At 40.8% G+C, this 26,148-nt stretch overlaps 1 protein-coding gene across 2 annotated transcripts; it reads right to left on the reverse strand.

The window, feature by feature from the left end:
- Positions 1 to 4,514: 4,514 nt before the first annotated feature.
- Positions 4,515 to 25,529, reverse strand: LOC125462912 (ADP-ribose glycohydrolase OARD1-like). 2 transcript variants are annotated; one of them, XM_048553412.2, is made up of 6 exons: positions 25,179 to 25,529; positions 23,009 to 23,067; positions 16,362 to 16,515; positions 9,966 to 10,024; positions 9,440 to 9,552; positions 4,515 to 5,044 (listed from the first exon to the last, which is right to left on the reverse strand). In XM_048553412.2, exons 2-6 carry the CDS (start codon positions 23,042 to 23,044, stop codon positions 4,909 to 4,911), a joined length of 498 nt encoding a protein of 165 aa, XP_048409369.1. In that variant the 5' UTR covers positions 23,045 to 23,067; positions 25,179 to 25,529; the 3' UTR covers positions 4,515 to 4,908. The 2 variants fall into 2 exon arrangements, with proteins under 2 accessions (XP_048409369.1, XP_048409370.1); XM_048553413.2 differs by lacking the exon at positions 23,009 to 23,067.
- Positions 25,530 to 26,148: the final 619 nt, after the last annotated feature.

Here is a 26,148-nt window from a genome sequence, read left to right on the forward strand (position 1 = left end):
GCCACAATTATACATGGGCATACTTTGGAATGTGCTTGATGTTCCTGACATTACTGCATAAGAGCTTAAATGGGAGATGCTGAGAAATCAGATTCTTCTAATTATTATTAACCTTTCCAGAATGGACCCATGCGCAGCTTACGTGAGATGCACAAGTATGTGCATTTACAAGCATGGAACTGAAGCAGAAAGGAGTGTATACATGATATAGAAAGGTGCAGGATTTGCCACCTGCTTTCTTAGTAAGCAGACAAAACTCAACTCAAAATTACCATTTCACTGCTTATTTAACATTATTTGCAACAGACGTCACAGAACCGAAACAGCAGAAATAACAAATGATAGCGTGCTCAAATGAATTTACTTTACAACCTTCACAAAGGAGAAAATGGAAATCCCAGATTCTAAACCTAGCAATCTAGAGGCAGAATAATCAAATTTGCAATATCATTTATTTAGGTAATATTTGTCTCCCACTAGCCCAATTATTAAAACTTATATCAGTAAAGTTACATCTTCAAGACTCCAGGTCGACACAGTGTTGGATAGTTGTCATTCCTGTATCCTAGAGTAATCTTGATGCAGATTGCTCCAGAGCTAATCGGGAAATTGGGAAGTATTGAGTTGTAAAGGCAAGAAAAACTTAGTCTATCATTTTCTTCCAAAATTTGCGGAGTTCTTCTATATTTTCCTCTCTTGAAGAATCGTTCCAACTGGGCTTCGATATCCAGTTCTTGCGCATTGATTCAACATTTCCAAGGTAGGACTGTAATTCCTTGCAACAACATTCCCCTTTACCATTTTCAACAGAAAATGCACTGTATCTTCAAAAATACATCTTATTATAATGCAGTACACACAATCATTTACTTAACTAAAATGATTAAAAACAGTGCAACAGTTAAGTGTGTCAGGAGTACACTAAATTTTCAGCTTTCAATGTGCCCATATTTTCCTTTCACATGAAGCGAATATGGAAAAGCAGGGACAGACTGAAATGAATCTTCTCGTTGTTCTATGTCAGCAACAGCTCACCATTTTTCAAATTTGCTCCAGCTGAGCAAACCAGCAGATCATTTCAGGATAGGAACAGGTTTGCTGTTACCCCGCCGCCGCAGTCAAAAATTTGACAAGACTTGCAGTTTTAAGGCGGCTTCAGGAATAGTACAAATTTATGTGTGTTTCATGAGCATGTTTTGTACATGTCAATTTCTAAATACTATAGAAACTTGTGGAGGACCAATGTCTTCAGTGATCGCAAATGCAAAAGACGTTTGTGTTAATAGTAGCTTTTGAAAAGGATTAAAATTCACAAACAGATTCCCAAATAAACTGATAAATTGATAGCACTTCAGCTAAGAAGGATTAGTTCAGCTACACTACAGAAGATCATGTCCAGATAAATGTAATGCAGCACCACCAGAACTAGAATGACACACCAGTGAAGGGTTATGCATATGCAGCATTGTAGAAAACATCACAAACTAAGCTTATAAATAAACAATTTAGAAATCATGGGCCATCTTCCAATTTAAAATCAGCACAGCAAAAATATATGATGCTAATCTGCTGCAAAACTACTTTAAATGATTATACAGTTTTCATTTACACTTCTAATCCATTCTTTTGTTTACTCACTCATCCTAATGTCCCTTTAGCTTGTCACTCTTATTCTCCATCCTAGAACATATGTTCCTCTTAGTATTTGCTTGCCTACCTGACTCTGAATTTGTATGGACTGTTAAATCTGCGACAGTTTTTTCAATTCAGTTGACCAGTCATGACCTGAAACATTAACACTCATTTCTTCTCTCCACAGGTACTGCCGGACCTGCTGAAAACTTTCATCCTTTTCTGCTTTCCAGTTCACAATTACACTCCTGGCAGTTCCTGATGAGTGGATTCCTCATAAGTTACATTCATTATAATCCTGTAGGATTCTGAACCACAGCCTAATACTGTGCTGCTGCCAGGTTTTGCAGATTAGTTTTATGTAGTTTGAACTGATGGTATAGACAGTGCTGCTCTGGAAGGTTAAAGGAGTCAATTATGCACTGTAAGACTCAAGTCATCTAGGGCTTATTACAAACATTATCAGTTTACTGAGGAGTAGCTGGCATCATTTTCAAGCCAGCAACATAATGTCAACAATGTTTTAAATGGAAATTGGAGCCCATGGGATTAAAAGGGACATTGGTTTCTGGACATGAAATCGCAAAGAGACTGCAATTATGAACAGCTGTTTTCCAGACTGAAGGAACTATTCAGTGGCATCTAAAGGCTCTTGTGATATAGTGATAGTATTCCCTACCTCTAAACCAGGGAGACCTTGATTTCAGCCCTACCTATTGCAGACATGTGTAATAACAGATGTTATATTTCTGAACAGGTAGATCGGGAAGCTATGTGCAGCGGTGCCTCCCAGTGCTCAGCTCTGGGACCACTGTTCTTTTGCAGCTAATGTGAAAAATGAATGTAGCAAACAGTGGGAATGCCTAAAGATAGGGAGAACATGGTGAAATAGCACAGACATACAGTAGGTGAGAGTTAAAGCCTGATTCATTTATTTTTAAATCGGAAAAAAAAACACGAGTGGGAACACAAACTAAATGATACATTTGTAAAGTGGGTGCAGAAACAGAGGCGCAAGGGAAGATTTGTTTTAAGCTCTTGCTGGGACCAGGCACTAGCACTTAAACGCTTTCCAGGTTCCATCTCAGTCCTGGATCATTTGTCCCAGAGGTGGATTGAGGTTACAGCAGGGTCATTGGCCCGTATACTACAGGTAGCTAATTAAACTTGTAATACAGCACAAGAAGGGGATGACCCATCCTGCTATCAATCTTGCCCCATAAACTTTACAGGAGACATTTTGACTTGCATGAGACAAAGAAGGGTCAAAAGGGAGATTAAGTTGACCAGCCATTAGTGGTAGTACAGGTAAAGGAAAGGCAGTGTCTTGATTTGAGTGAGTAGCACATGGTTTTAAATATGATACCCAAAATGTGAATGCTGGAGGGTTCTGGCAACACCTCTTCTGACTACAGGACCAGTTGAGAGTGGACTGTGGAAGCAGGATGTACAGTCAGTGAGACAAGCAGTGGTAAACTGCACAAGAAAAGTCACCAAAGGCTTAAGTACTGAATCTCCTCAAAACTGATATCTAACCCTTTGTGTCAAAGCATTTTAGGCAGGTATGCACATCGGAGAAGGTCAAATTTTCTTACAATCTAGTTTGACAAGATGAAAGTAGAGCATGCAAAGGAGAACTGGGGAGGTGATTTTGTGTATTGGTAGATAAACACATCAGATTTTAATTGTATTTCCTCTGCATTGCAATTAATACAAGTTCTCCCTAGTGTGTGGACCACTGCCTAGGTTCCATGTTGAACTCCATTAAAGCAATGATTAATACCCAAGTTGAAAATACCTAAACCGATCCTTACGATAGGTCTCCTTAACAGCAACATTGCTCGGTGCGTAGCTAGAGTGCAATTATATTGACAAGATTTAACTGGGTATTTTTAAGATGAACAATTTCTCCGCAGGTACAAGTGCCAGATCTTTTGGGACATCCTGTTTGGTACATTAATGTTAAAATTGTTCTCTGGTTTATTACATTCATCTTATTACTGAGAAAATTTGTAAAGCAGGCATGTGTCTACACTTTAGCAGAACTTGCATCAAAGGCCACGCAGTTATTACAAATGAAGGTAGAAAACGTAATAGGCTTGGGCCTGCAACTCAAACTTCTCCCTGTGGAAGTAATAGACATAGGCCTACCACATTCTACGGCATTAGACACCATTGATACTTCCACAATCTCGGACCGTATGCAATCCGTGTTAGCTGGAGTCATCAACATCTAATGCACTTCCCATCTCTGATGTTACAAGATGCTAGTTTCCAGGTAGTGCACTGTGGACTGTGCACTGCACCAATGTTAAGGACAGCAGTGGTCAAAAAGATTTTACCCAGCTTTTAAACTAAGCTCAAGCAGGGCAAAACAGAAAAAAAAAAGGACTACTTTTGTGGAAAATAGCATTAATGTCAATGCTTAAGGTACAAATCAATGTTGAACAGTGGCAATGCCACTGGCCTAATAACAAAACCAAGCTAATGCTCTGGGCATAAAGATAACACAGCATGGAACTGGAGGAACACAGCAGGCTGGGCAGCATCAGAGGAGCAGGCAAGTTGACATTTTGGGGTCTTCAAAAAGAGTCCTGGCCCAAAACTTCATTTTTCTTGCTCCTCTGCTGCTACCTAGCCTGCTGCTGTGTTCCTTCAGCGCCACACTGTGTTATCTCTGGACTCTGGGCACATGGATTCAAATCTCTCAACTGGTTGTTAGTGAAATTTAAAAATTTAATTGATAATTCTGAAATATGAAACAAATCTGTAATGATGCCCCTGAAATCTTATCAATAGTGTAAAAACTTCACCCATTGCCTTCAAGGACCACTACACTACCATTCCTGTGGCCCCCCCCCCCCACCTGTGAAATCCTCCCAGCCATCATTTATTACTACTTGTGGATTTGGTCATTACACAATCTTGAGTCTCTCAAAAACAAAAGGCACTCCAACAGCTCCCGCCACATATCCAAGGGAAGCCTGGAAGCTCTCAGCAGGGTCCTGATTCTGGAGAAGGTCCAGTAGTTTCTCAAATGCCCAGTGGGTTCAGCAGGTCTTTTCCAGAGGAAGTAATCTTTCTGACATGCTGCCTAGCAGGTGAGAACAATCCTGAGAATATTTTTTAAACCAAACATTAAACAATCACTCACAAGTAAATTCACCTACATAAGTTATTTTTGCCAAATCTGAGGCTACTTGAAATCCAAAGTAGTTAACGCACTAAGAATTCAAATACCCATCTTCACATTCTATTTACTATTAATGTATGCTGTCATTTGGCATAGGTGGAACATTTAGCAGGTGTTTCCAAAGAGTAGACATTGACGATGATATCAGTGTTCTTAAAAACCTCTTGAATTATTTCAGAAACTCTCTCCCACTTCAGCTGGTCCAGTCCACATCCAATCCTGGAGAGCAAACAAAACTGATTTTAGCCCAGAGTTAGTGGTGATGCAGAATATGAAGACTGCAAAATCCTAAAGCCCAGAATATTTTAGCAGTTTAACACCCAAATATATACAAGATAGTAAACTGTAGAACCTCTTCCACCACTGAGGATGATCGTGGCTGATGTTACTTCAATTCTCCAGTTACCCACTTGCTGTCATATCCCTTAATTCGCTGAAACAAAGTCCTTAGTTTTAATTTATTCAGCAATGGAGCATTCACAATTTTCAGATAGGATAATGTTTTGGAAGTCACCCAAGTGAAAAAGTTTCTCACTCTTGCACATCTGTGCAAACTCCACAATCTCCCAGTGTCTGCATGAATTTCCTCTCAGTGTTCTAGTTTCCTCCCACAGTCCAAAGATCTGCAGGTGAGGTGGAGTGGACATGATAGATAGATTGGACACGGTGAAATCAATGCTGAAGATAAAGCACAGGCCTCCCAACAGCCTGTGGGAGATAGAGGGAAGAATATATAGACAGATTTTAGGAAAGAAGTGAAAACTGCAGGTTGTTGCGGTGAGTGATTTTAACTTTCCCTATATTGACTCGGATTCACTACATGCAAGGGACTCGGATGGGGCAGAGTTTGTAAGAACCATTTCGGAGGGATTCTTGATTCTTACATGTAAAACACTCCAAACAGGGAAGAGGTAAAATTGGGATAGCAAGAACTGCAGATGCTGGAATCAGAGACGACAAAAAGTGTGGAGCTGGAGGAACCGAGCAGGCCAGACAGCATCAGGGGAACGGGAAAGCTGATGCTTCGGGTTGGGGCCCTTCTTCATATACATGAACAGGAAGGGAACAGAAGGATACAGACCTGGAAGTGAAAACAGTTTTAGTATGGAAGGGGAAAACGTAGTGGCATAGGCTTAGAGGGCCAAAGGACCTGGTCCTGTGTTGGATTGTTCTTTGTTCTGAATTGCCTGCAGTGTCTAGGTGTGTGCAGGCTCGGTGGATTAGCCATGGGAAATGTAGGTTACAGGGGCAGGGTAGGGGAGGTGGGATGCTCTTTGGAGGGTCAGCGTGGACTTGATCCACACTGCAGGGATTCTATGATTTAGGATTTTAAAAAAAAGTATATTCACTATGGAGACCACTTAAAGCTGCAATGTTGGCTATTAACTGGAGGAGATCTGCTGGGCTTTGGGTTACCTTCAATTTCTCGTATTTAAATGGTACCTTCCATTGCAGGGAGAAAAAAAATTCTGCAATTTCTTTATTTTCATGATAATACCTTCTGTCTGTTTCTAAGGGACCAATTCTCCTCCTTTGCATTTCCTTGCAATTTTTCATATTCCCGGTTAAATCACATGCACATTTTTTAAACCTCTTTTCCAGCATTTTGACAGCTCTTTACTGCTTTTCAAAACTTTTAGGTCAACAAGCTGACGACGATTTTCTAAAACTCCCTTTCAATCGAATACAATATTTACATTCCTTATTAAGCCATTTTAAATCTTTGGTCCCGAATTTTTTTTCTCAATTATGTTTCTTTTTGTACATTTTGAATAATTTCTTTCAACATTTTGTTATTGCTCACTTGAGTGCTGAAAAAAAAAATCAAGTCATACTATTCCCAGAGTTGTGACAAAAAAGGTTTTGAAAAGTACACAAAATTCTGCAATTTGTCTTATATAACCAGGTTAACAAAGCATGGATAATAAAATGTGAGGCTGGATGAACACAGCAGGCCCAGCAGCATCTCAGGAGCACAAAAGCTGACATTTCGGGCCTAGACCCTTCATCAGAGAGTTCCCATTATCACTAACAAAGCATGGAACCAGTTTCAGTATTTAAGAACACAGTACTAAACTGATGGAATGGAGAAAATAAAAATACATGGATGTTACAGGTAGAGGGAAAGATGGAGAATTTTCCAGGGATCTCTCCCCATTGTGTTTACTGAGATGTTTCTTGGGCTGATCATAATCCTGCTTCTTGATCTTCCTTCTCTGGACACTTTCACTTGTTTGTAGAAAGCATAAGGTCACTGGTTCACACTTAAGTCCAACATTTTTCAAATTATGTTTTACTTCAACTGAAGGAGAAAGAAACTAGTTTTGTTCAGGCTTGTGTTTTTTTTTTGTTAATTGCAGAGAATGGAGAAAATTCTTTGGCTAGCAGAGATTTAATGGGTTTTCAATCCTGAGAGACTATCACAATTGGTCGGCAGACAGAAGGCCTTGTCATTGGTAAATGATCACTAGTCCACAGACCAGATACTTGTCAGTTGAATACAGATTTGTGCACAACCCTTAGCTCTTGCTCATCTACAGACTGTTTAGTACTGCTTGAACTAGCAGCTGTGTAAACAATGAGTGTCAGGCTACCCTGTTTCCAAATCACTACAGCAATCCCTCAGGGTTTTATTTGAAAAAATATTTTCCTGTTTCAGTCTACAACTCATAATAGAAAAATAATGTAGATTTTACAACTTGTTTGTTAACAGTCACACTTTTAAGATCATACGATAAAGGGCTGAATGGCCTAATTCTGCTTGAGCCTATTCCACCATTTGATCAGGGCTGATCTCAAACCCATTCTCTTGCCTTTTCTCTGTAAAGGGTGATCTATTTCTTCAGTTCAGCCAACCTTCTCTTGTTTAAACAAAGCCAATTGTGTGCCTAAGAACAATTCAGCAACAGAACAGGCTGTTTGGCCCTCCAAGCCTATGCCACTACATTTTGTCCATCCATACTAAAGCTGTCTTCACTTACAACATCTGTATTCTTTTATTCCCTTCCTGTTCATGTATTTGTCCAGTTGCTTTTTGAATGCTACTATGGTGTCTGTTGCCACCACCCTCTCTGGCAATACATTCCGAGCACTCACCACATTGAAAAACTTCCCTCGCAGATCTCTTTCAAACGTTTCTCCCCGGCCCTTGCACCATGAACACGTGTCCTCAAGTAACTGACACCTCCACCCCGGGAAAAAGCCTCATGCTTTCCAAACCATTCGCAATCTTTTAAACTTCTATTAGGATATCCCTTTCTCTCCTGAATTCCAGTGCAAACAAATCTAGTCTATCCAACCTTTCTTCATAGTTAAAATCCCCCATACCAGGCAACATCCTGGTAAACCTTGTCTGTACCCTTTCCAAAGCATCCACGTCATTCTGGTAGTGTGGTAACCAGAACTGTAGTGTTATTCCAAATGTAGTCTAACTAAAATTGTACAAAGCTGCAGCAAAACTTCCACATCCTTATACTCAATTTCTCTTCCAAAAGACTCTTGTTTTAGACTGAAACGAGTCACTTTCAAATTTAATTTAGAATTCAGCTGTTTTACGGGCACTTCTCCCTACCATCTCCCCTTGAGGATCCATTACTTTGAGGTTCATTGGTTCCACAATTGTTATTTGTTTCAAAATAATGCTCCAGATACCCTTTAAAATTGTGCAATTGACAAGATTGAAGTCCCTTATAATTATTACATTACTTTTATTACAAGCTCCAAACATTCCTTGTTTTGTCCTCTGTCAAAGGCCGTTGGAGTGAAGAGGAGAGGGAACTATAAATTACCCTACCTCCATCTGAGCTTGATAAATTAGACACTGGGATTAACTGATTTCATGACATGATCTGAGACAAGATCTTTTCTGCAACTGTTCTCCCACCCCTCATCCTCTAGCATTCTGCTTATGTTTGAAATGCTTGTATCGCACAATATTCATATACAATATTAATCCCTTTGCAAATCATATCTCTGAAGTGGTGATTAGATTCAAACTATTTCTGTCTGTCTATTTGTGCCACTAGTTTATACATTTTAAGAATGCTTTACACAGATCAAGGGGATTTTTTTTTTAAACAAAGCTACTTGTTGCATTGACCTTATTAATTGACAAACTGCGTCCTTTGTCTCAACTTTTACCTTCAGATTTCTAAAATTGCAAATTACCTGACCTGGCCTCACTCCGTTTCAAACTCTCTCCTGCAATCAGCATAATTTGCCACTACATGCAGCAATTATATTAATGGCTAACTTATTTGCATGATGTGATCAGGCCAATCTTGAGAGTGTTAGACATTAAATACAACAACAATCTAACAGAACTTCCCTTCAGCCGTATGATTAGACGTTGTTGTCATCTACAACATCATATCTTTATACAAAGTTACTAAGATCATAGAATCCCTGTAGTATGGAAGCAGGCCATTAGGCCCATCGAATCCACACCAACCCTCCATACACAAAACCCACCTCCCTAATGTATCCCTGAAACCTTGCATTTCCCATGGCACATCCACCTAACTTACGCACATCTTTGGTCTGTGGGAGGAACACATGAACACACAATTATGATAAAATAAATGTGCTTGATGAAAGCAAAACTTTAAATCTTACCTGGGCATCGAGATCCGTGAGATTCCATTTACCAGGCAATGTGTCTTCATGGCCTCCAAGCTGCTCTGCAGATCATCATAAGTTGGCTTTTGATAGGCCTTCTTTTTTGTAATCTGTAAATACAAAACCACTTAATATCCAACCAAGCATTCAAAATCTCAGTCATCCTTGTAATTCTGACATGCTGTGAGCTATGCAATGATGGCATTATTAAATATTTGGTTTAAAAAGACAGAAGTATTGAGACTAATTGACTAAATGGGAAATGCACAAGAGCATAAATGTCAAAGGCTGGAAATTTCATTAAAAAAGGTAAAAAAAAATCTTTTGGCATTCTCAACATTAGAAATCAAAAACAGAAATAAAGGTAAATAAAAGTGATGGGACTATACAATGTTTTGTATGGACAAATGTCAGACAGCTGTGCCCAAAACACATTTAAAGGCTTTATATACGTGGCACATGCTGTGAATTTTACATTCAAACGATCAAGTCTGGCAGTCAAATCATTAAAATAGTTCATTACCAAATAGTAGACGTATCTGTCTTTTGTCTTCAACACTGCCACATCCCCAACTTTCTTTTCTGTGAAGAAAATCATCCATGTTTAAAATAAAAATTAGATTTAGCAAAAGATAACATCATTGCAATGCATTTACATCGGGTGGCCAAGGCAGGATACATTCAGATACTGTTACACTTGTTAAATGTAATCCAATGTATTTAGAGTGAAGAAAAATCAGATTAACATCCAGCTGGAACAAAGTTAAAATAATAAACAGAAGTTTCAATACATACATAAAGGGGTTTTTACAATTCCACCTATATTCCAATTTGTTAAGTTCTGGACGGCGGAGGTTCAATCAGATTTGGGGATCCACAGATAGATCAAGATGTCAAGAACAGATAATAAAAAAAAAACTTCCCTTTATACATAAACTAGAAAACAAATGGGGTGAAGTCATTATTCAGTTGTACAAATCCCAGGTGAGACCACATCTATTGATTGAACACTCATGGATACCCTGGAAAGGTTGAAATTTTGGGACTGTGCAGCATAGATTTACCAGCATGATATCTGTACTCAAATAGTTAGGGCAAGTTACACAAAACAGTGTAGAAATACCTGCGTTATAGAAGGTTAAAGATTAGATTAAAGTTTTCATTCAGCTTTGTCTGGTCAGCAAACTTGTAGCTTTAAGTTCCTCATCTAAATCATTACTAAATATTGTGATTAGCTTGGATTGAAAACATTGGTCCCCATGATATCCCATTAGACATTGGGAGTAACTTGCAACATTGTGCACATCTCTTGGGCTTCAAGGCAGAGTTTCTTCGATTGCAGTGGCAAGTTGCCCATCAATAGGGACTATTTGTTCACCCATCTTATTAAGTGCACATTTCACCTCATTATTGTGTCAATTCCTAACTTACCAAACATGCTGAAAAATGCTAGATGCTGAGATTTCTTAATACTGAAGTCAGAGCAGGACCTGGTAGCTTCAACTCTCTGCTGGCTGTGAACAGCTTTCATACTGCTGAGCAACAAACAGGATCTTAGGGCATGATCCCAAAGGGTGGTTCCCACATGCAACTCTCCTCATTCACAGGTATTGGCATCCAATATGTACCCATTCTTTTGGTACTCTTCAATCTACATGCAGGAGTTTTGGGAAGCACAGACCTGCACTTCATCAGCAACCAACACTGAAAGGCTGCTGCAAGAATACCGTGTGCAAGGACAGGCACCCAGCTCACAGATTGGGCCAGGCTTAAATCGCTTGTAGGGTTTGTATTCACTCACTCAGTGGCTGTTTGCATTCTCACAGTATCCATGCACTGCTAATTAGCACAGTCAAACATCCAGACAGCTTTCCTTGCTGGTCACTGGTCCTTAGTGACGGGGGCTGAGATCTTGCTGTATAGGATGGTGTATCAATATCACACATTTACCGTGTGTCAGCAGCGTATGTGGCAAACACATTGCATATAGAGCAAACAAGCAACTGTGTCTTAAAGTTTTAGGAGAGTGGTCCTCCCTGAATTTCATAGAGGTTCCTGTCAGTCAAGTGTTACCAAACAGTAATTAAAGGGCAGCCCCTAATCCTAGTCAAGGAAATTGTCACAGTCAGCCAGCTGATTGGGCTAAATAGAAACCAGGAACTGAAGTAGGCCATTCAACCCTTTGAGCTTGCTCTGTCATTCAAAATGATCATGGCCAATCATTCAATTTAGAAGTCAATCCCATTTGTTCATGAAACTTTTTTGTTCCTTAGTTCGGAACAACTAGATCCAATGCCTTCAAAACGTTTAAATGTTTTGGTCTCTATGTTGTGACTTCAAAGAATTCCACAGACTCATCACTCTAGGCAGAAAAAAGAAATCTAACTGGCTTACCTTGCTCGTTAGGCTTGCCCCTAGTTTTTGTTCTTAGTCAGCAGCACTATCCTTCCTATGTTTACAATATCTGGTCCCATTAAAACTTTATGTTTCTATTAGATCAAAAGAATGAGGGGCAAAGTCCAGTTAATGTAGTCCTAACCAATTCCATCTCTCTTCAAAAGATCAGTCCTGCCATTCATGAAATTGGTCCAGTATATTTGTTCCACTCCCTCCAAAGCCAGAACATGTTTCCCCAGATAAAAAGACCAAGGCTGCACATAATACTCCACATGTGGTACCCTCAAAGTCCTGGGCATTTGCAGCTAGACAGCCCTGTTCCTCATTGTGAAGGCTAATATACCATTTACCTTCTTCACTGCCTGTTGCACCTGCACGGTTACTTTCAGCATCTGATGTACAAGAATACCCAGCTCTCAGTGCACCTCCTCCATTCCTACTTTATTGCTGGATAACAATCTACATATCGGTTTTTGCTAACAAAACAGATAAGCACATTGTTCCTCATTTTAATTCATCCATCCTGCAGCTCAATCAACTTGTCCAAATCACAACGAAGAGTCTCTGCATTTTCCTCAGGTACCAGCCCCGACTCCCAGTCAAAATCTGTCTGCAAAAATTGGAGGTATTACATTTGGTTCCCACAGCTAAGTCATTAATAGGTATTCATAGAATCCCGAGAGTGGAAACAGACCTTCAGCCCAACAAGTCCACACCGAGCCTCAGAGCATCCCAACCAGATCCATCCCCCTATAACCCACCTAATCTACACACCGCTGAACAGTACAGGTAGCATGGTCAATCCACCTAGCCTGCACATCTGTGGACTGTGGGAAGAAACAGGAGCACCTGGAAGAAACCCACACAGACACAGGGAGAACACGCAAACTCCACACAGACAATCGCCGAGGGTGGAATCGAACTCAGGTCCCTGGCGCTGTCAGGCAGCAGTGCTAACCACGGAGCCACCATGCTGCCTAATATTATGAATAGCTGGGGTCCAAGCGCTGATCCCTCTGATACCCAACCAGTCACTGGCTGCCACTGAGCAACAGCCATTTATTTCAGTTCTCCAGCATGCCAGTACACAACTGCAACTCTATGTGCAGGTAGGGTGGATAGGAATAGTCCAGCAGCAACTGCAGAGTCCGAACAAGAGACTTCACATGGGTCTATGCATTGCATTTCATCCAGTTGGAGGCCTCCTAGCTTTTTCTTTCATTAACTTGTAGGACATGAGCATCATTGGCTGGACTAGTATTTATTGCCTACCCTTTTGTTGCCCTCAAGGTGGTGGTGGTGAGCTGTCTTCTTCAATTGTTGCAGCTTATGTGCTGTAGGTTGATTCACAATGCCCTTAGGGAGGGAAACTCCAGGACTGTGACCCAACAACACTGAAGTAATGGTGATACATTTCCAAGTCAGAATGGTGAATGGTTTGGAAGGGAACTTACAATGGAGTGCTCTTATTTATCTGTTGACCTTGTCCTTCGAAATGAAAATTGTTGTGGATTTGAACTGTGCTAAGGGTCTTTGGTGAGTTTCTGCAGTGCATCTTGTAGATAGTAACAGCAGTGTACATGAAGTGTCAGTGGTGGATATAGTGAATGTTTGTAGATGTGATGGCAATCAAGCAGGCTCCTTTGTTCTGGATGGCGTCAAGCTTCTTGAGCTTTGTCAGAGGTACTCTCATCCAGGCATGGGTGGAGTATTGAGTACTCTATCACACAACAGACATGTGCCTCGAAGATAGTGGACAGACTTTGGGGAAATCAGGTGGTGATTTACTCAGTACAGCTTTCCTAACCTCTGACCTGCTTTTATAGCCACAGTATTTATAATGGCTAGTCCAGTTCAGTTGTTGATCAATGGTAGCCCTTAGGATGTTGATGTTGGGGGTTTCAGTGACGCTAACACCACTGAACGTCATTTCCCAGTCTCCTTCTGTGTGCTGAAAGAACTGCGGATGCTGTTCTGTTCTCAAGAAGAGTCACTAGACCTGAAACATTAACACTGATTTCTCTTCAGATGCTGCCAGACCTGCTGAATTTTTCCAGCAGCTTCTGCTTTTCTTCCTTTGAAGAGCCACCTAGAGTGCACCAGGTTCCCAATCCTCCTGTCACAGTGCCTTCACTCGGGGGAACCAACGGCTAGGGCAACGGAGTTGTGGTGTTTGCATGTCTCCTCCAGACCCTGAGCATGCTGGGCCTAGCTCTCCAGCTATTAACTTGTTTATGGAAATAGACAAATGCAATGTTTGAGGCCACTGGGTCTCCAGAGAACAGATGCACTCCTGCAGCCTCTGGGCCACAAGGGCTGTTGCATTCTACATACCTAATTGCTGCTCCTGTTTCTGCCTGTAATTGGGGACAAAAATCCCCAATTACTGACACCAAAGTCCCTCTCCTATTTAAGGTTGACTATATTTCTCATATCTAGCACTCCTCAAAAGTGCTAGTGACCTGGAATGTTTTTAAACTCCACCAGCTGAGTGAGGTTCTCACCACTGCATGCTCCTAAACCTTCCAAGCCTGCTGTTCCTACTTAGGTGGCAGTATCTGAGCTAGTGGCTGAGACTGCAGCCTCACTAATGCTTCCTCATAGGTTCTCTGTACTTTGGATGTGGAGGGAGGTGGTGGCTTGTGATAAAAGCAAGCTATTTCTCCACTGAGCTAGCAGACATCACGTAGAACAAGAGAGAAGACAGTGTGGTTAGAAGTGGAGTGTAATGAATAATAGTGTGAGCAGGTTTAATATTAGAGTGGCAACGAATGATCCTTACTCAATTTGTAAGTCATGGATGTCTTGACACCACACTGTCCCCCCAGGAGCAGCCCTGGTCTTCTGCAATTGAGTGGATTCACTCCTTTCCTAATAAGGCTGAGGGACGGGGGTGGGGGGGGCACGGTGTGGGTGGACAGGGAAGATATGAGGAGCCCAAATGTCAGATACCCCTCCACCCAAGACCTATTGCCCTAATGTGGGCAATTATTCTGGAATGAGAGAAAGGAAGGAATTGAGTGTGATGGAAGTGGATGGCATAGCTGTCAGTGTCGGTGCAGGTGGTCAAAAGATGGTGAGGGTATCCTCAGGCACAGAAGTAGGCAGTGCAGAGGCCATACAGAGTTAGTGGTGTGACCAGTGGGGAAGCAAGAGTGAGGGAAGACATTGCACACAATAGCCACAAAAAAGTGTCAGACCAAAACCTTGGTGGGAGATGAGTGCAGCAGCACAAACAGAATGCGAAGTAGCAGAGGAAAGGAACATGTGACACTCACCCTGGTACAATACAGAAGGTTAGTGACTGTCTTGTGGCATTGTCTGTCAGTCATTCTTAGGCAGTATATACTGACTTAAGTGACAACCTCGGAGCAGACTACCAGGATCTGGTGTGGTAACATTACATCAGTCTGCCAGGAAGGGATTCTGTTGCAACCCTGCAGCACTCCCTTCAGGTTGCCAAGAGAACTGCAACACCATCTTACCCATCTGACATCTTATGACTGAACGGCCACCACTGGCTAGAGTAGCTTCAGAATGCCACTGTTTGTCCAGACGCAGAGTGTGCCTAGAATGCAGGCTCAGTTTTTTTGGCAGATATCTGGCAGAGGAATTGCTATGCCTCACGAAGAAGAGCTCAATTCCACGTAACTAACACTCAAGCCAAAAATAATGCAAGATTCCTGCTTAATTCAATCTATGGAGGTAGAAGACAGAAGTCAAGCTAATATATCTATTATTTTATTCATCCAGCTCTGAAAAACAGTGTTATAGTTCTACGTCAGGATGGAGTCTGTTACTTGAGAAGAGTTTGCAGATTGTGATGTTCCCACGTAGCTAATCACCCTTATCCTTCTAGATATTGGTGGTCATACGAACAGACTTAATGAACTTCTGCAGATTGCGTCTTGTAAATTGTATTCACTGCTAGTACTCTGTTGGTGGAAAAGGGAGTAAATATTTCTTGGTATTGTGCTTTGAGGGATGCTTTTCCCTGGATTGCGTGAAGCTTCCAGTGTTGTTAGAGCTGCACGTATCCAGGCAAGTGGTGATCATTCCATCACACTCCTGACACACCTTGATGGTGGACAGGTTTAACTAAGAGGCAGTCTAAAAATTAGGGGTCATGCTTTTAGGACAGGTGGGAGAAACTTTTTCCTAAGGATTGTGCAACTTTAAAATACTGCTTTAGAAAGTGGAGACAGGGTCATTGATTTTTTTTTGTGTACAAGAATCAAAGTTTCAGAGGTAGATGGGAATCTGAAATTCAAAAAGCAGGTGAGACACTGAATGGCGCCGTGTGCTTGAGGGACTGAATTACTTTCATCTGCTTCCAACATTAACAACCATAGATTTGGTCTTTTCATCCAAGTCAAATTTAAAAAAAGTAAATACTTGTGGCTCCAACACTTTCAAATAAAGAGACTAAAAAAATTGTACACAGTACTGCAAACATGGCCTCACCAATACCTTATATTCCATTTACCTTCCTAAATCACATTTCTCTCATGACATATCTTACTCTGATTCAGCAGCTCTTCAACAGATTGAAACTTCCGCTTGAAAGTCACTGCTATTCCTGCTCCCATACGAATGTCTTCACTGACGCAGTGTGCCAGTGCATCTTGCTCAGGACATTTGAACAGGTCGCCAGTCACATAATGGATCTCAAAGCTCTGGAATAGGCAAAGAAGAGATATTACTCCTTATTACGATACCTGGGACATTTGACATTTCTTTCCTCACACTCCACAACAAATGCCTTCAGCAATTGACTAGTTTCCCATTTAAAAAAGTTTACTATACTTACATTAGTTAATTGGCATTCCCATCTGACTGAGGGAACAAAAATATGTGCAAAACCTATTTAGATCAGTAGTAAGCAGCAGTAACAAAATAAAAAAAATTATATCCCTTCAACACAGGAAACATGACCCAAATGTGCTTTACAGGAGCACTAACAAAAGTGGGCACCAAGTACATAAACAGATTTTTGGACAGGTGACAAAATCTTGGGATAGGAAGATCAGTTTGAAGAAGGAAAGGGAGGAGACAGATGGGTGGGAGATACGTTTGACATAAATGCTACAGTATCTACAAGCATGGATACCATTTGTGGAATGACAAAGAAATTAGGAAAGGTAACCTTGAGGGAGAGCTCACTGCATATATTAGAGATTGTTCCAAGAAACAATCAAACAATGTTTGGGAATCAAATAGGAAGCAGGCTTTTCTGGATTTGGTACTATGTAATAAAGTGGGGTTAATGAATGATCTGATGGAAAGGATCCTCTCAAGAGGAAGAAAGATCATAGCATGCTAGAATTTCAAATGCAGTTGGTTAATTGGAATGCCAATTAACTAATGCACGAGTCCTAGAGTAAAACAAAAGGTAACTACACAGACGTAAAAAGGCAAGACGAGTGGACTGGGCAAGATGACTAAAAACGGTGGACAGTCAATGAGCAGTGGCAGACAGTTAAGGAGATATTCAATTGCTCTGACCTAAAATATGTTCCAGAATAGATAGAGCACGCAAATATCATTCGTGGCTATGCAAGGAAGCTAAAGATAATGTAAAAACAAAATCTAAGGCATACCCAAGTAGCAGGCTGGAAGACTAGGAAGCTTCCAAGATCAAAAGGTTATCAAAAAAATTCCCGAAAAAAAAAAGATAAAAGAAAGAAGACTAACACAAGGAGGTCACAGTGAAAGCTGCTAGAAGAATATTTTAGGGAAGGAGTAGCTAAAGTGAATGTCAGACATTGGAGGATGAGACTGGAGAGTTAATAGTGGGGATCTCAGAAATGGCAGTCACCAAATGACTAATTTGCTTCAACTCTCGTTATGGAAAACATTTATACCCTTCCAACAGTAACAGGTAATGAAGAGGTTATAGGAAGGGAGGAACTTACAGCAAACACCACTACTAGGGAAAAGTAGTGTGCAAGCTATTGGGGTTGAAGGTCGACAAGTCTCCAGAGCTGAAGGTTTGCATTCCTAGGGTCTTAAAGTGGCAGAAGAGATAACAGATCCATTGGTTGTAATATTCTAAAAAGTTCTCTGGCTTTGGGGAAAAATCCAATGTTTTGGAAAAGTGTTAATACAACACCCTTATTAAAAAAATGGAACAAAGGTTTAAAAAAAAGGTAATCATAGACCAGTTTAACATGCATCATTGGGAAATTGAGGGAATCCATTACGGAATTCTTAGCAGAACATTTAAAAATTCAAAATACAATCCAGAGTCAGCATGGTTTTATAAAAAGGTCAATTGTGTTTTGCTAATTTGCTAGCACTCTTCAAAGATCTAACAAGCAAGGTGGATAACAGAAATCCTTTAGATAAAATATCTGAATGTCCAGAAGGTGATGATACAGTGACGCACAAAAAGGTTAATGCACAAGGTGAGGTCACGTGGAGTTGGAGGTAATTTATTGGCTTGGATAGAGCATTGGCTGGACAAAGCAGATAGGAGGGTGTAAATAGTTGTTTCCATGTTGGCAAGTGTAACTTGTGGACTGCCACAAGGTTTAGTCCTCAGGCTTCAACCTTTTATACATCTATATTAGTGGCTTGGATGCAGGGATAGAAAGTATTACAGCTAAATTTGCAGATGACAAAAAATAGGTGGATAGTAAGTTGCAGTGAAGAAATAAATAAGTAAGTTACAAATGGATCTGGATAGGTTGGGTGCATGAGCCAAAGTTGGCAGATGATATTAAACAAGGACAAGTATGGGGTTCTGTTTTGTAAGAGGAATAGAAAGGTAAATCATCAAAAACGAATTAAAAAATCTTCAGAGTACTTTGGTGCAGAGGAATCTGGGTGTCATTGAGCATGAATTGTAGAGAACAAGTAGGCAGGTAATAAAAGGAATGAATAAATAAATAAATACCGTTTGCCAAGGAACAGAGTACAACAGCAGGGAAATAGAGATAACAAGGTATAGAGTTGGATGAACACAGCAGGCCAAGCAGCATCTCAGGAGCAGAAAAGCTGATGTTTAGGGCCTAGACCTTCCTTCAGAAAGGGTCTATGCCCGAAACGTCAGCTTTCCTGCTCCTAAAGGTGCTGCTTGGCCTGTTGTGTTCATCCAGCTCCACACCTTGTTATCTCGGATACTCCAGCTCCCACTATCTCTGATACAAGAGTAGGGAATGTTGCTGCAATTGTACAAGGCATTAGAGAGACCACACCTGGAGTTTGCATATAATTTTGGCCTGAGGGATGTAGGTGTATTGGAGGCAGCTCAGGAGGAGATTCACGAAATTGATTGCAGAGATGATGGGTTTGTCTTATGAGGAGAGATTTAGTAGTTTAGGCCTATACTCTTTGGAATTTAAAAGAATGAAAAGGACACCTATAAGACGCTAATAGGGATTTACAAATTAGATGCGGAAAAGAATGTTTCCACATCTGGAGCAATCCAGAATGAGGTCAGATTTAAGGTAAGTGGTAACAGATTTAAAATAGAGTTGAGAAAAATTTAGTCATGGAATCGGTGGAATTCATTACCTCAGGTGTAACGGATGCTGGGGCATAGAGTAAATCTGTAGAGAAAATAGATTTTTAATAATAGGTCAAAAGGATTTAAGACTGTTGGCAGAAAGTGGAGCCAAGGCTGAGATGAGATCAGTCATTATCATATTGAATGGCAGACAGGCTCAAGGGAGTCAATTCCCTACACCTGCTCCTAATGCTTACATCTTATGATTAAAATTAGGGATGAGGTTTTAAGAGTAGATCTCGTTTGTCGTTTTGTTACTCTGCTGGGTACCATCATCAGTGTGGCCTCTGATGAAGCACTGTTGTGTTTTCCTGCCTGTTATTTAAACTCAGGGGTCTGTTGAGCTGGATTAGCTCATTTCCAGTTTTCCTTTGCAGTATATAGTGTATATAGGGTCAAGCTGTGTTTGTTGATGGCTTTCTTGGTGGAGTACCTTGCTTCTAGGGAATTCCTGTTCTTGTCTCAGCTTTGTCCGTCCCAGGATCTTGGTGTTGTCCCAGTCGAGTTGCTGGTTCTCCTTATCCATATGGATAGAGATGAACGAATATTGGTTCTGTCTTTTTGTAGCCAATTGATGTTGGTGTACCCTTGTTGTTAATTTCCTTCCTGTTTGTCCAATGTAGTATGTGTCACAGTCTCTGCAGGGAATTTTGTATAATGACACTTGTCCTGTCCATAGCAGGTAGAGGATCTCTGGTCCGGGTGAGCAGTTGTCATAGTGTTGATGTGGATTTGTGCGCTATTCTGATGCCCAGTGGTCGTAGGAGTCTTGTGGTCAGTTCAGATGTGTTCCTGAAGTAAGGTAGTGTGATGAGTGTGTTGGGGTGTGAAGTATCTTCCTGGTGTTGCTCATGTAATAGGCATCTTCTGACCCAGTTTGGAGTATCCACTGTCTCTGAAAGAGGTACTCCTTGTTTTGGTGTAACTGAGCTGCCGGTGTGTTGTCCATTTAAGTAACGTTCTCAAATGAAAGTGCATGTGTGTTGAGGTGGTTGCTATTGCAGTTCATACTTGGTCAGTGCGTGTGGCTTTCCTATGTACCTTTGTTAGGAATTCCTCATTTGTCTTGTGCTCTACCACGACATCCAGAAATGGGAGCTGTTCATTCTCTTCCTCCACCTCTCTGGTGAATTGGATTCCATGGAGGGTGTTGTTTATTAGTTTATGCATCTCCTCCATTTTGGTCTATTTAATGACGATGGTGTCATCCACGTAGTGTATCCATAGTCTTGGCTGGATTAGCAGAAGGGCTAGGCTTTCCGGCCTCTGCATTACCGCTTCGGCTATTAGTTGAGAGACAGGCGATCCCACAGGAGTCCCATCGATCTGTTCATATTTTTGGCCATTAAAGGTGGAGTGGGTGGTGAGGCAAAAGGTCCAGTAGCTTCAGCATGTTGTCTGTGGAAATGGTATCACTGTGATCTTGTTCTAGTAGTGTTTCTCTTTCTAGTGAGATGTCTATTGGTGTGACAATGGCAGTAACGTTGAATGATACCATTGTCTCGTCATCATCTACTCTTATGTCCTTGATGAAGATGAGGAACTCTTGGGCTGAGTGGATTGAGTGGGGTGACTTGTTGACCAAGTGCTTCAGTCTCCTTTGTAGTTCCTTGGCTAATTTGTGATTGCGTGCCTGGCAAGGAGACTATGGTCTAAAAGGTACTTCTGGTTAGTGCACTCTCAGGAGGCTGTATAATTGGGGGTGGGGGTGGGGTGTTGGTTTCTTCAGGTTTCATTCTCAAGTCTGTTCGAATCTCTAACATGTTGAGCATCTTGCTGCACATTTGCGATGTTGGGTTTGTCTGCACTTGCTGGTATATGCAGTGCATGTGCCTTAGAGGTAGTCCTGTTTACTTAGAATTATTGTCTGTGACCTTTGTCTGCTGTAGTATTGTGACGTTCTCAGTGTCCTTTCAGTCCTTCTAGGGCTCTCCTTTCCAATGTGTTGAGTTCGCTTTTTCTGGTCAGTGTCAGGATCATAGTTGGGTGTCATTTATCGTTACCTTTATGTTCCTGCAGCTGTTTTGTGAGCTTGTGGGTTGTTGATGGGGGGGGGGGTTTGGATTTCACACTGTGGTAATATCTGGTTCCTGAGGCATCCATGTCAGAAAGAGTTATTCACAGGTAGCACTGTCATTTGGAGTAGTTCACCCATTTTTGTGCCAATTTGAGCATGCTTCACCCATAGGTCTCTAAGTTATATGCAAGAAACCAGAACTGTAGGAACACAAATCTCAATACTTGAGGTAATCAAGTTGTTACACTGTCTTGTTCGGTTTTATTGGTGAACGTCAAGGATGTGTTGCCCTTCAGCCACAGGAGTGCTGGAAGTATCTCGTTATCCACTAGCTTCAGGCAAATAAATACAAGTGGGTGGTTTTAAAAATATATGTTTTGAAATGGTCTGTAATTTAAAGGTAGAATGGAAAAATGGGGGATAGGGGCAGGGGTCACTTCAGCCATTCTGAATTCTACTGACTACAAGCCAGCCAGGCTTGTAGTTTAAGGTTAAAAGGTGGAGTTTTTTTTAAAAACACTAGCAAGGTATAATGGTATCCACATATATAAGTAATGACCAAAACATCTATCCCTACAGCAAATAGTCTCCAATGTCTGTCAATGGTTCTATTTTAAATATAAGAAGATTTAAGTTTAAAGGATAACTCATTATTATTACAACAAAATCCCTGTTATCAGGATCACAAGCATCAAGAATTCTCAGATGCTCGAGATCCTGATAACATGGTTTTTATTGGCAATTTGTAGGGAATAATGAATGTTAGTGCTACTTTAATACTTGCTGATCAATAAGAGACTGAATGACTTATCACAGATACACTAATCGATAACTGGTCCAGGTTGCTTTATTTTAAGTGTACATTTACCTAGTGGCAATGAGGAGTTGAGTTCTCCCAGATGCCACTAGCATTTCTCAAACTGAAAGATTCAAGAAACTGATACCCAACACCACCACCTCCCCCCCCCCCCCCTCCCGCAATCCCCATGTGCATCAGTACTGGGAAGATTACTGCTCTTGGATTAAAAAAACTGATTAACATTGCCATGGATATGGAGTTGAAGTGGGAGATGGCACTTTAGATCTACCCTCAGGAGGTTTTCTTAAAATATCTAACTTCAGCCCATCAGAATCCAAGAAAGACAAAACAAGATACAGATTGCCATTCTCAGGTTTCTGGTAGATCAAATTAATCTCTTCAGAGTGTATGAGGGTTTTAACAAGTTATGTAGATTTGAACGGAGAATCTTCAGGGTAGCCTCAACTGTAAAAATTAGTTCAAAGGATTAGAAATTGTTAGTCGGGTATAGGAAAAGAAGGGAAGCGTTGGGAGCTAAAAAAGTTACCTATAGTTGGTTCTGAGAGAATGAAGGATCACTTAAAGGGGCAATGTAAACAATAACATTGGAGGGAGATTTTTTGTTGCTTAAAATGTTAACATGGAGATTTTTCCTGTACAGTATGTTTCCAACAATAGTCTTCAGTCAAATGTTCCTTTTAGTTTGTTAGAGTCTTAAACCAAAAAAAGGAAATTGCAATGCAATCCTTTTAATTTTGCCATTGGCAATTCAAACTTTCTAAAGTTATTGTTTGTTTAAAAAAATACATACAATGCCTTCCTCTGTGACAGTCACATACTTACACTTCCCTCCAGTGGTTTGTCCATGGAATGCATCATTTTAGTTCCTTTTGTATTTCCACCTGTTCAGTAGGGCCAACAGTACAATTTTAACCACAACATTCTCCTCTCTCTATTCATCACTTAATTTTCTTCCCCCCCCCCCCCCCCAAACAAGCAAATCAGAATAGCTCAAATACTCATTAAAATTCACTCTACCACAACTTCACCTGCCTAAGATTCAAACTCAATATTCTTCTCTATGCCGGTCCCATCCTTAAAAAGAAAAATTGCTTAAATTCCACATCATTGACATGATGACCTCTAAAGCCTCATGCACCACTCAATTTTCTCCAGTTTATGTTATGGACTGCGATATTTTACATTCAAGGCACCAAGAGGGTGCACAAGTGCTCTGACATACATTGACAAGCTCTTTCCTCTCACCTGTGGGGACATTTACTTGGATCCCCCAAGGCAAAAACAGACTCACATTGAGAAATTATACACAGAAACAAAGGTGTCCTCAATCTTTGAAAGAAGGCATTGGCACAGCAGTGAGTCTGGGTGGGAAGCTCTTCAGGGGATCAGTGCAGACTTGGTGGGGTGAATGGCCTGTCTGTACTATATGATTCTATACAACATGGAAAGAGGCTGTAAAAGGGCTTGTGATATAGTGGTAGTGTCACTATCTCTGGACCAGGAGGCTTGAGTTCAGGTTCAACCCACTCTAGAGGTGAGTAATAACATCTCCAAAGAGGCTGATCAGAACATATTTAAAACTGTGTTCTTTCTTCTCCATTGTAACTCATACTGAGAGACAGCAATATGGAGATAATGTTGTTTCACTGTGGATCCTGAGGCCCAGGTTGGCCCAAAACCAGTGCTGAGCAGTTATGGGTTCAAATCTCACAGCAGTGATAAAAAAATTAAAAAAAAAAGGAGCCCTTAAGGCCTCTTGTGGGGCAGTGGAAGTGTCCCTATGCCAAAACTAGGAAGCCTGGGTTCATATTCAACCTGCTCCAAACTTAAACAATCCCAAACAGGGGGCTAGAAGACAACAGCAGGCCAGGCAGCATCTGGCTGAAAGGATCAGTCAGCATTTCAGGCAATACTCTTCTTAAAACATCCCTGAGCAGGTTGATAACAAAATATCTCAAAGCAGATATGAATCCACATAAATATAAAACACACAAAAAAAGGGTCCTTTAGCTTATGTCCACACCAGTTTGTAAGCAGCTATTAATCCCTTTTGTAGCACTTAACCCATAAACTTGCATGTTATTTCAAGATTGGATACTATTTCACAGCATTACACAAAATGCTCACAAATATTTCTTAAAAGGCTTACATTTATAAAAGCATCTTTCATTACCAATGAATTACTTCAGTTACATAGTTACTCGTCAGTTAACATAGGAATGAAATAGAAAGCAAGCCCAAGAACCATGTTTCTTAAAAAAAGCATAACAACACATCCTTCAGCCTTTTAAAGTAAGTAAATAAAATAAAAGAAAAAAATTGACAGATTTCTATGGTTTAAGTGAGTCTTATACTGCAACAGCAGCAATCCTCCTTTTAGGATTCAAGTCCCACTAGTCACTAGGATGTGTTATAAAATTTCATATCAAGTTACAAAGCCAGGTAGAGTTCACTGCATAACATAACCTCTAAATAGGCAGAGTCATTTTTCTAATTTGAACAACCTGTTATGACACACCTCTGGACAAAGTGGGATTTGAGCCCAGGTCTCCTGCCTCAGAGATAGAGATACTACCCCTCTGCCACAAGAGCCCCATCAGCACTTTGCTTTTTCATGGGAAAAACCTCAACCCATTTTTCTAATCGATCGGTTTAGAGGTGTTATTACACACACCTCTGGAACAGTTGGGGGCTTTCATCTGGGCCTCCCAGTCCAGGGAGTAGGGACACTACCATTGCACCCATTTGGTCTGGGAGATGAAGCGTTCACCAAAAAAAAAAATCGGAAGGATAGCATTAAATGTCGATTCGATTAGTTACTCTTCTTTTAACGATAAATCACATTGGTGTAGTCTGGGGAAATCAAGTCTGACGAAGAAAAAAAAGTCATGCAACGAGAACGAAGCGTCCCCAAGTCTATGTTAAGGAGGTTTTAAAAAATCACATCCAAAAAGCATCAGCCTGACTGTTCGGGGATATTTAATGTTCTTACCGGGGCTAAAGAGGTTGGTTACCCTGACAACGGGGCCTACACTGCCAGGAGGCAGCCTGCGTCTCTCGCCCAGTCTCCGCCCCGCTCTGACTCCTCGATAGAAGCACGGGGTGGGAAGCTGCAAGCCCAGGTCACTGATTAACGTCTAGAAACGGTAATGGTTCCTCGTTCAGCATATACTTTGTTTTTTCTCTGTTCCTCCGAAAAGCCAATAACACCTCTCTCTCTTTCTTTCCCTTTAATCGAGACTAAAAAGGGAAATAGCGGGAGATGTCTGTTGTTCCACGTGTAACCTCTGCTGTTTGCTTTCAGTTTAGAGAAAGGGAAACCATGCAAGTTTACACGTGGAACATGAGCTTTCCAATTTTGAATGTTCACTGCATTGCAATAACAGAGAGATGGCGGGACGTTTTCTCTTCCTTCTGCAGGAAGAAAATCTCTTGTTCCCATTCGTCTTGAATGTTCTGTTTGCAACGTCGTTGTTACTATCATTTTATGACTATCACCATCACTATTATTTGTTATCATCATGAAAGAAGATTTCAGCAGGTGTTTAACTCGTGGTAGCTAGAGTGCACTACCTGAGAGTGTCGTAATGGCAGTTTCATTTGGCATTCCAAAAGGAATATGATAGTTAATTGAAAATTTTTAGGGTTACAAAGTGAAGACTGGAAAGTAGCACTAGTTTTGATGCTTATTTCGAAAGCTGGCAAAGTCAAGATGAATAAAATTCCCTCTTCCTACAATTTTGCAATTCTGGAATGGCTGCTTGGGGATACAGCATTTATCCTAGCACAAACCAATGGTATCAGGAAAATGAAAAAATAGTAAATAAAAGCAGAGTAAAAACCGAAAGATTGCAGATGCTGTAAATCAGAAACAAAAACAGAAATTGTTGGAAAAGCCTGAAACATTCTACCTGAAACATTAACTCTGATTTAATCTGTTCTTTCTTCCAACCCATTACGGA

The sequence above is a fragment of the Stegostoma tigrinum genome, chromosome 21 (assembly GCF_030684315.1).
Source record: "Stegostoma tigrinum isolate sSteTig4 chromosome 21, sSteTig4.hap1, whole genome shotgun sequence".
In the NCBI taxonomy this organism is placed as follows: Eukaryota; Metazoa; Chordata; class Chondrichthyes; order Orectolobiformes; family Stegostomatidae; genus Stegostoma; species Stegostoma tigrinum.